This window comes from Berghia stephanieae, chromosome 9 (assembly GCF_034508935.2).
Source record: "Berghia stephanieae isolate SIO BIC M18660-M18661 chromosome 9, UCSD_Bste_1.3, whole genome shotgun sequence".
NCBI classification, from domain to species: domain Eukaryota; kingdom Metazoa; phylum Mollusca; class Gastropoda; order Nudibranchia; family Aeolidiidae; genus Berghia; species Berghia stephanieae.
In genome coordinates, this window is record NC_088368.1 from 32,532,105 (window position 1) to 32,542,961 (window position 10,857).

The 10,857-nt window shown below is 35.7% G+C and overlaps 2 protein-coding genes across 3 annotated transcripts in view; one reads left to right on the forward strand and one right to left on the reverse strand.

Annotated features, from left to right (window-relative positions):
- Nucleotides 1–288: 288 nt before the first annotated feature.
- LOC144980065 (oligosaccharyltransferase complex subunit ostc-like) lies at nucleotides 289–6,004 on the forward strand. Its single transcript, XM_078927550.1, has 4 exons — nucleotides 289–464; nucleotides 2,197–2,270; nucleotides 4,464–4,681; nucleotides 5,331–6,004. The coding sequence occupies exons 1-4, from the start codon at nucleotides 326–328 to the stop codon at nucleotides 5,347–5,349; spliced, it is 450 nt and encodes a 149-aa protein (XP_078783676.1). The 5' UTR covers nucleotides 289–325; the 3' UTR covers nucleotides 5,350–6,004.
- Nucleotides 6,005–6,177: 173 nt separating this feature from the next.
- The window catches only part of LOC144980064 (uncharacterized), a 46,643-nt gene continuing 41,963 nt past the window's right edge, over nucleotides 6,178–10,857 (reverse strand). For both annotated transcript variants that reach the window (XM_078927548.1, XM_078927549.1), the window contains 4 exons: nucleotides 10,044–10,140; nucleotides 9,348–9,459; nucleotides 8,397–8,545; nucleotides 6,178–6,835 (listed from right to left, as the gene is read on the reverse strand). In XM_078927548.1, coding sequence (XP_078783674.1) covers nucleotides 6,735–6,835; nucleotides 8,397–8,545; nucleotides 9,348–9,459; nucleotides 10,044–10,140 — 459 coding nt within the window. In that variant the 3' untranslated portion in view covers nucleotides 6,178–6,734. The remainder of the gene's footprint in view (nucleotides 6,836–8,396; nucleotides 8,546–9,347; nucleotides 9,460–10,043; nucleotides 10,141–10,857) is intronic.

Sequence of the window (10,857 nt, forward strand, 5' to 3'; positions counted from 1 at the left end):
AAAAGAAAGAAAGCAAGAAAATATTACGCCTAGAAATGACCTGAACTCCTAGCTCACCCCACCCCGGTTATGGTTACGCTGTGCTAAAACAGCCGGCCGCCTCGCCTTCTCGCTCTCGGTCAAACCGTTTAGCTCTTATTATAATCTCTTCTGGTGAACTGAATACACAGCTGTGTATTCAGTTCACGGACCGACGGAAAACACAGTTCTATAGAAAAATTAATTCGCTTCTTTTTTCTTCATAAGAAAAACGATCTCTTAATTGCACTTATTCTCTTTACTGACTCCAACAACTTCCTGTTTACTGCCACATCTCACATCAACCATGGAGGTCTTGTACAGTATCCCGTTTTCAGTCTTGCAATGCCCAAATCTAAAGCTAAGGAAACCATCATGGTTCAAGCAGCCATCTGCTATGTTTGTGTTTGCAGCAATTTTGACGTCATACTTCTTAGTTACAGGAGGTATGCATTTATTTACCCCCTTTTGACCCCCAACTCGGCATCAACCGGCCGGTGAAGAGTCAAGAGCCTGAGAGCAGAGCAGAGTGGCAATGGACTCTCCACTCTCCTACTCCTACTCCTGCGACTGCTGCACATGTACTGAACTGAGTTTCCTTATTTACTTGCTGTGGACTGTGACTATCATTGTCACTGATTTGATTGGACTTACTGAATGAAACTGAACAATTAAAATACAGAGTAATTCTGTAAATTATGACATGAGAATGAGTGCCAAAATGTGCTTCCATTTCATTTTCTCACTCATTTCCCATTGATTTTGATTCATTGATGAATTATATAATTTAAATTAATTATAATTATTGGGGTTCTTTTTAGTAGTAGTAGTAGTAGACGAATGGCAATAATGTCATGTTCTCTCTTCATGACTGTCCACTTTCCATACCAACACTGCTCATTTCTTCTACTTCTTTTTCTCTTTTACTTTTACTTTTTCTTCTTTCTCTACTTCAGCTTCTTCTCCTCCTCCTCATCCTCCTCCTCCTCCTCCTTTTCCTCCTTCTCTTTCTCATCAATCTGTTCCTCCTCCTTCCCCTTTTATTTTTTAAAATCTCCAATAAACTCTTCTCTAGTTTCTTGCTGAAATAAGGAACTTTTGAGTTTTAAAAATTTTTCTTATGACTCACCCTCTCTCTCTCTCTCTCTCTCTCTCTCTCTCTCTCTCTCTCTCTCTCTCTCTCTCTCTCTCTCTCTCTCTCTCTCTTGAAAGGTCTTTATGTAATACAGGAAATTGAGTATTGAGATTTTATGTTTGATGAACCCATGAACTCTCTCTGTTTAATTTCAATGTTCAAGAATATTTATATTTGGCCACCTCTATTTGCAGTAGTACTGCGAATAATGATTTCCTCGATCGCCTAATCACATTAGTACTGTGGATAATGATTTCCTCTATTCACAGTAGTACTGCAAATAGTTACAGAAGTAGATAGCGTTTGTATTCGTTATGCGCAGTAGTAAATATAATTCATTTCAGTTATTTGCAATTGATGATGTTGCAATCGATGATGTAGTAGTGGTAGTGATGATGACTATAAGGATAATGATGATGATGTAATGGTGTTAGCGGTTGCTGTAGTTTTGATAAATGGTAGCTGTGGTAGTAATGATGATGATGTGATAGTTGTGGATGTAGTAGTGGCAGTGGTAGCGATGATGATGAGGAGGATGATGATGATGTAAAGGTGGTGGCAGTGGTGGTTGCTATAGTTTTGATAACGATGTGGAGGTTGTTGTGGTAATAGTAGTAGTAATGATGATGTGGTGGTGGCTGTAGTAGTAGAGGTAGTTAATTGATGGTAACTTTTATTATTTGTAGGAGCACTGAGATATGTGTCATGAGCAACGGTGAAACATTCAAAATCTCAATTCTAAGTCACACAAAATGTTTCAATCATCCCTCCTTTTCTTTCCTTCTCAAATTAACACACTCTCATTCAACTTCAAGCCATTCGACAACACGCCATTTTGAACAGAAAATACAGTGTTGTGTTCAGTGAGGGGACAAAGACTAATTTTCAGAGACGGGAGAGCGCTTCTACTACCATGAATAGTGATTCCACCATGAAATCACTATTAGCAGTACTACTGTGAATAAGCACTTTGTTTATATTTATTACTTCTATTACTATTAGTACTTGTTTGAAATTTTATTTTATTTTTTTCTTTTACTCAGGAATAATTTACGATGTCATTGTGGAACCTCCAAGTATTGGATCAACGACCGATGAGAGAGGGCACTCCAAACCAGTAAGTCAATATGGATCATAGACGGTTCCTCAAACCAGACTTTCTACGTCTTGTTCTGTTGCTTAACAATTAACAACTCGCAACTTGTCGCCAGAATAAATCTTTAATTTTCTTCACAGACTTTTCACCAGTGATCAGTGTCAATCATATTGTAATATGATATGGCACAGAGGAATTTTTACATATAAATTGTTGATGAGCAAGTTTGTCATCACATTAGATTTAATTCTAATTTAGATATTTGACTCCCTCACGGAATGTATTTTGTTTTAAATTTTCAATTATTTACATGCAAAGATTTGGAAAATGGCATAAACAACTTCAGTTGTAAGTGCAAAATATTGAATAATGCACCACTTTTATTCACCTCTGTTGGAGGTGCGGGTTACCACATAATTTTTCTGCACCGCCGCTGATGGTGTAAATATAGACATACAGAGAAAAGAGGCCCCTTTTCTTCTTTCTGTGAATAGACTCATCTATGTCTATAAGTTTTAGATATTTCTAGATTGTAGTTGCTTAGTGATTACGGGTGTTCGTTTATACAGTGATTATTAAATACACTCCGGCACAGTTTTCCCGAACTCATTTGAATATCAAAATTTTTTTCCTTATTATTATTCTTTCTCGTCATTCCATTCCTTCCTCAAACTAATTTTTATCTCAAACACGGTTTCCTCTAACTAATTTCACTCATCTGACATAAAGAAAAATGAAAAAATTTTAAATAATGAAATTTTTTTTCTTTAATGCGCCCAGTGATTACGACCACTGATGATTTACTGTGACATTGACAGTTGCATATGTGTACATCTTGTGTATTGCAGGTGTGTCTATATACATGCAGACACACACAGCCACTCACACACTCTATTGCTGTTTCGCATAACCGACACCTCTCTGCTTCTTCCTATCACTTCACCAATCGTTCTCGTTTCAATGTCACATGACGATTTGCTCATGATTGGCTATTACCGTAAATGATGTAGTGATATAGCAATCCTCCCCCACCCTCTACACATTCGCCAACAGCTTGTAACATGTCATGGTATAAAGTTATCTCCCTCAACACATAAATAAACAATAAAGTTAAAGTTCCCTTTTTTAATCCTCAAATGGAAATTTGTCTTAGGGTATATTCCAAGGGCAGACTGGAATAATCCAGGTGTCAGTCGTAGCACAGCTCCGCAAATAGAGCTAGGGAGAGGATTTTTTTTTCCTGAAAGCCATATAACACGATGGATATTCGAACTAGGTATCTTTCGGGTGGGTGTCAAAATCCATACTGCTGAGCCTTAGTGGAGGTACAGAAAAACACTACTAAGACTTATTTAATTGTGGTATTATCTATAGAGACAGGATGGTTAGTATAGAATAATGATTCAAGGTAGTTTGCTTGGATTTTATCATGCAGTTCTGTTATCAAATATTAGCATCAGGTCTTTGGCCAGAAATGACACTATGATTACTGTTATTACACAGTCAGCCCATGAACTTTGTTTGATGTTAATTAATATAATAGCCTTTTACTTATATATATATATCATATCGAGTGTTTCTTGGATAACTATAAGCCAACATCTTCCCACCTTGCATGGCATTATTTCATGAAATCATAGAAAATTTATGTTGTGATGCCAGCGATTTTATGTTTTGGTTTCTCATCTGTCTGTCATTATCTTTTTTTTTTTTTTTGACTGTAACAAGAGAATAACTATTGTGTAAATTGCTAAGTGCGTGCATCATATTAATATGGATTATATCACTCTGCATGGACATTATTAGCTTGTTTTCTAAGAACTATGCAATTAATGCCTTTATCTATGATTGTGAATAAACATGTCCAAACTCAAATTTTTTCCGTATTCAGATTTTTTAAACAAGACTTGAGAAGAAAAAAGGGAACAAACTTGTAATATTTCTTACAAATGGAATGGATGTGCTTAGTTGAATCAATTGCTCTTCATTTTTTCTAAATCATTTAAAAGGACAATTCAAATGAGACTGGATGCCATGTATTTTTGTTTGATACAAAATTAAATAGATTTAAATTTTGCTTGTTCCTAATAGAATACTGTTTGATATTTGTAATAGGTCTGCTTCCGTTTCCAATTTTCCTTTTGATACTTTGATCTCCATTGTAACCAATTACTCCTTATTGAAATTATCATTTTTTTCTACCACCCTTGTCAGGTTGCATTCATGCCTTACCGAGTCAATGGCCAGTACATCATGGAAGGCCTGGCTTCCTCATTTCTGTTCACACTGGGAGGTCTAGGCTTTGTCATCCTGGACCAGACCAATAAGCCTCTCATGCCCAGGTTAAATAGAATCCTTCTGCTTTGTCTAGGAGGCGGTGCTGTCATCATTTCATTTATTACTTGCAGGATTTTCATGAGGATAAAATTACCGTAAGCTGTTGATTTATTATTTGGTTTATAAAAAGAGTTTGATTACCCAAATAAACATGGATACGATTCCAAAGGATTTAGTATGATTTGTTTTGTTTTTTTGTATTATTTTTTTTTTTCTCAAGTATGAATGATGTTGAAAATGAAATACATGTCATTCATTCATGTCATGCATCAATTGTTGACCGTGTTTCTGATTGATGCATCACAGTTAGTACTATTGTTATAATTTCAGTTAGTCATAAATGTATGACTTATCCTTAGAAAATGGTGAAAACCAGATGCAACTATATATAATGGTTTTTGAATAACTAATTCTTGAATTCAGGAAAAGACTTAATGTACACCTTGTATATATCTTGTACATCCCTTCTCATTACCACTTATTATAGAATTCATTTACAACTGAGAGTCGAATGTGACGAGTCACTATCTAGTGCGATTCTTTATGAAATATTCAAATTTTACCAAAGAAACGTGTATACCCCTAGTGTCACTAATTGGTGTCTCAGAATATCTTATTTTCAAAAATCACATGCCTTTTTGTCTTTCATATGCAAGTTTAATATTTAAATGCTGATATTTTTCATAAAGTTGCATCATTTTTTCTTTTGATTGATTTTTTAAATTTTTTGCTTGTCTGTTTCAGAGGATACTTGCAAGGCTAGGACGGTGTGTAGAACAAGATCATTACATTTTGTTTCATTGTTTGTTCAGGGTTAGTGTCAGGACAGATGGATGATGAAGACAGTTCCATGGTTTGTGTGAATGAGTGATGTGTGTGTGTGTGTGTGTGTGTGCCTGTGAGTGTGCATTTGCACTCATGTATGTGCATGTTAATGGATCCTGTAGTCAAATGCATAGTTAGACATTCGCAATGTATACAGAATTTATATTTACATTTGAGGCGATACTTGTCCAGACAGAGGAGGATTTATAAGTCATCCCGTAAATGGTGAAATACAAGTAATTTGTACCTAACCAACCAATTATATAGTTGATTTTGAATTATTTACAAATTTGCCACATTTTAATCGAAGGGCAAAAATAAAGTAAAAGGTAAAAGTGATGGCAGTTCCGGAGATTGCTTTGATATCAACTCCTGTGATTTGAATATTATTTATGAATAGTAACTAACAATATCATTTATCAATACAATAAACTGTGTGCTAGAGTGTCTCATGTAATTCCAGGGTTGAGAATGTAGTTTGTTTTTTGTTTTGTTTTCCATATTAGGAAGATACAAAATTATTATTATGTTATATATTTATATTTAATGTCATGTTAAATATTTTTGTTTTTGAAATAAATGAGTTTATTTAATTCTAGTTTTTGTTTCGTTCATTTTAAATGGTATCATCTTTCATTATAATGTCCACTATACCACACAATCCATTTGCAGGTAACTTAATCAATCTGCCATCGAACTTTGTCAAAAGTTTCAAAACAAAAATTACAAAAAGAAGAAGAAAAAAACAAAAAGAACTCTTTCAGAATGAGATGTAAAAAAAAAAGAATCGGATTTTTTATTCATTTTTAAGATTGTAAATTTGAAATTCATTTAATATAATAGTCATTGGTAGGAAAGAGATCACAGTTCAGCTGTAAGAAGTATTTAACAAAAACAAAAAACAGTTTTGAATAGGAATGATTTTCTTTCTCTATTTTATGAAAAGCTATAATATCTGCCCTAATGATTTAATTTAACTTTTAGAATATAAAGTAAATGCAAATAGTAACAACAGTTGATAGAGTGTGGAACAGTAAAACCTGCTTCTTTATGGAAATTGGAAAAAATAAGAGAATATAAATTAAAAAAATCTGTCGAGGTTACAAATTCGAACTAGATAGATACTTGTGATTGAAATTAAGACAGTAAGGCCCTTGTATTTATTTTTAAACAATTTAGAATTTTTCACAATAAACATAGAGACATCATATCACAATTATTTTAGACCTAGAAAAAAACGTTTAATTTAAAGATAAACCAAAAGTCATGTATATAAAGTTGATCTTGACCTCAATGGTGTCATCAACCTTTGACTTTTAAACTTTAACCCCAGTCAGGGTGAATGACGAAATGGCGTGGAGTTGGGGCATGGGGACGGATGTAGTGGGAGCTCTTGTTGGACACGGGGTTGTCATTCCTGTATTCTGTAATGGACAAAATTATAGAGGAATATGATTTTTCATTGAAAATATAAGTTTTCAGCATTATTGAAATTGAAAGCCAATGTCAAAATAACACAGACACATAAAGACCACAGCCTAAAAATTTTAGTTTAATGTAAATTATGGTGGTGACGGTGATGTTAGTGTTTATTGTACTGCTTCAGGCCTAATACATTCCAATTCAATTTGTTTGTGCATGATTTACAAGGACCAAATATTTCTAAATAAGATTTTTTAAAATCCAAATTTAGATAGACGTATTATCCAAAAATCTAGAGGGAAATTGACGAACATCTTCTTCTAGGTTCCATGCCTGGTCCAGGCTTCGGATACTGCATGAATTATCTCTCTCCATTCCTCCCCGTCTCTTGTTTTTTCAAACAGCTCTTGGATTGTTAGGTTGGTGAAGCCCTTCAGTTGGTCTATGAGTGTTTTTCTTTGTCTCCCCCGGGCGCGTTTACCAGGTATTTTTCCACAACTTGTCAGGTATTCATTCTTATCTTTCCTTACTATGTGTCCGAAAAAGGATAGTTGTCGATCCACTATTAAGGGCATTAGTTTCCTTTGTTGGTATGTTTGTTTTAGCACTTCTTCGTTCGTTTTGTGTGCAGTATACGATATTCTCTGCATCCTTCTCAAGCACCACATTTCAAAAGCTTCAATGTTCTTTTGTGTTTCTGCATTTGTAGTCCAGCTTTCGCATCCGTATAACAATATTGGCCACTCGTAGCACTTCAAGACTCGGAATCTAATCCCGAACGACATCTGTTTGTTTTTCAAAATGTTTCCCAGGTCCATGAAGGCCTGTTTGGCTTGAGTTATTCTTGCTCGTATGTCTCGGTTACATCTTCCATCTGTTGTGACGAACATCATTTTACTAATAAATAAACCTGTTTCCAAAATATACTACTGCCAGTTACCAAGCTTCGTCCATTCGTGATCAATGTGACTTACCAGATAACTAAGGTTAATACAACAATAAGAGATATTACTTTTGGTTCCTTGAGTTGAGGTCTGGATACTTGAACAAACTGGATAACAATAACAAAAGCTGGTGTTCATTATATCTGGAGAACTTTTAAACGTCTTATGAAATTGTTGGTTTTAAAAAATAAAATATTAATTTTGATTTTTGGGAAAGATCAGATTTTTTTTTATTTTGGGTGTTTCAAGCCAGGCTTAAGGGTGGTTTTGTATTGTTGCAGACATGAGAATAACTAGTTTATTGAGCTGATATCATTTTGACTGTTAGGTGTTTGTTGTGAAACTGATACTGTAATAGTAAATTTTTTGGGGGCTATTGTGGTGATGATGGTAATGAAGATTCCATCACCGAGTCTTATATTTTCCCTTTCCAATTTTCTATCAACCTAATATCATTTTTGTCATTGTGATGATAGTAGTGATAGTTTTTGTTATAATGATAATGATAACATGGGTAGTTTTAGTAGTGGTAGTTCTAGTTTTAGTGATAGTGATATCAGTGGTAATTTTCGTTGTAGTGGTAATGATAGCAGTGGTAATGATAGTGACAGTAACTGACCAGGTAAATGGTGCCATGTTGTGTGCATCCATCGGTTGGCTCGGGTTTGATCATCCAGGAGTCGGACATATTTCAGCTTGCTTTCCTTTTCCATCGGTGACATGTTGAGAGATTGGGACACCACACCTCCTGCACCACGGGCTTGTTTCCTGATGGAAAAAGCAAAAACATGTGAATGTTAATAGATAAGCCATTGGGAAGTACATCATTATACACATTTATTTTTGTAACAAGTTTTCACCACTATTCATGCCGTCCACTGAAAAGGAATGCATTCCTTCAAACAAATGTCTTATGTTAAACAATAATGACCCAAATTGTCACAGTGAGCAAAATGAGGGTTATTAATTTTGCCCAAGGGCTCGAACCTGGGACCTCCCAGGTCACTGTGCAATGCCTGAACATTAGAGCCACTTCTCCCCCATAACCATAAAAAAATACTGTCAGCACGTCTTAATTTCCACTTTTTCACCATTCTCAATACCCTTTACAAAGCTTCATTTCTTAGAGGGCCCATACACGCTCATTTCTCATCCAAGGACGATCGAGGGACAGGCACGGCTGAAGCAAATCGGAGCGAAAACGCAGTGTGTGTGGCCAAATACCTGGGCGACGAGCGGAGGGACCTCAGTACCGATCATGGGTGGAATTAATCAAGATTTTCCTCTGACCCCTCCTCCTCCCGGTCCATCAAGTTGTGATTCGGTAACTGGATCTATGTGATCTGACCGAAAGTACTTTGCGATAGACAAGAGTCCTATCCAAAGTGAGGCGGACTCAAAACAAATACAATGTCAATTAAACGTTATAGAAAGACGAATAAGCTCGAATCAGATATCTTCGGGTTAGAAGTATCCTTTCACAAAGCATCATTATTTACGTAGTAGCTAGCTACATATTTCACTTGATATTAACATGATAAGGGTTATGGCGGATGTTGCGTTTACTTACGACCGAAGCGTCTTGAGGACTTGTTGAACTTTTCCCTTCTGCTCTTCTCCTGTCGCTCCTAGCAGTTTGGCGCCAGCCACAGATGAGAAGAATTTCAGAGCAACTTGTCGTTCTGAAAAGCAAGAAAAAAGAAAATTATAATGAGAAAACAGGTCATGAAAAGTGAAAAAGTAATTTAAGATTAAGAATGAAAAGGTTTATTCCAGACTTCTTCATTTGGGTTACTTTTATTTTAAAATACGAGGTGATGATACCGCCGACAGTTATGGTGATGCGACGACGCCTATGATTTGATGGGGATATTGAAGACGGTAGTAAGCAAGTGAACGATTACGTCTTCGTAGACGATGTAATCGGGTTATTACAATTAAAGTCATTCACTTAAAGAAGTAACAAAACAAAAACTCTCTACTACGAGTATTTGGTCGGTCGAGGAAATGGTCGGTAAGGGAAGGAACGGCTCTACAACAATTTACGAACGACGAGGAAGAAAGCGAAGATCTGTACTGAGACGGTTCGTCGATCGTTGTATGAGAAGGAAATCGTTAATTTGCTAATGATGGTGACGATACAGTTGATGATAGTACTTAATATGTATGTTGATACCGACGACGATAATGATGTTTGCGTCGTTTATGATGATGATGATTGAGACGAAAGCGATGGTGATGTGCTCTAATAATATCCTCTCCTTACCACTCTCTGTGGCGGTATCCAGCCAATCATCCACGCTTTTCCTGGCATCAGGCAACAATGACTTTTTCAAGGCGTTGTCTAGCTGGTGTTTCTTTTCCTGAGAAAAAAAATAAATTATATTAGTAGATTGTATGCGCTTGGCCAATAAGCTCATAACATTGCTAATCCGGAAGTGTAACAAATCAAGACACAAAACTGTGTGTAATCTTGAACGTTTATAGTCTGGTTAATACTGTTTAGTAAGAACTACTCATAAACGTGGATGGCAAAAAACAATAACAAAGACCAGGGTGACGTCATCTTCGTTCTATCTATATTAGTATAGAAAGAACGAAATTGACTCACTCACCTCTTTGGCATTGTTATTATGAGTATGAGTAGTTCTCACTAAATTGTATCAATCAGACTATAGATAGTTCGAAGATGACGTCACTCAGGTCTTTGTTATTGTTTATGCCATCCACGTTTATGAGTAATTCTCACTAAACTGTATTAACCAGACTTTCAATGTTCATGGTTTTGTGTGTCGGTCCGTTATACTTCCGGATGGCAATGTTATGAACTCCTTAGACAAGCGCATACTATCTATAGATAGAACGAAATTGACGTCACTCACCTCTTTGGTATTGTTTTTTATGAGTAGTTCTCACTAAATTGTATCAATAAGACAAGACTATAAACGTTTAAGATTACACATAGTTTTGTGTTAATTGGTACGCCATATCCGGCAGGCGAAATGTCAGGGTTTTTTGTTGTTTTCTTTGGCCAAAGCGCTTTACAAAGGGTCCCTGGCCAACAGCAACACTTAATATGT

Excerpts from the sequence above, each read along its gene's own strand:
- LOC144980065 (XM_078927550.1), top strand. The coding sequence starts at position 326 with ATGGAGGTCTTGTACAGTATCCCGTTTTCAGTCTTGCAATGCCCAAAT. Across the intron at positions 465-2,196 it reads ATACTTCTTAGTTACAGGAG|GAATAATTTACGATGTCATT; the intron begins GTATGCATTTAT and ends TCTTTTACTCAG. Across the intron at positions 2,271-4,463 it reads AGAGAGGGCACTCCAAACCA|GTTGCATTCATGCCTTACCG; the intron begins GTAAGTCAATAT and ends CACCCTTGTCAG.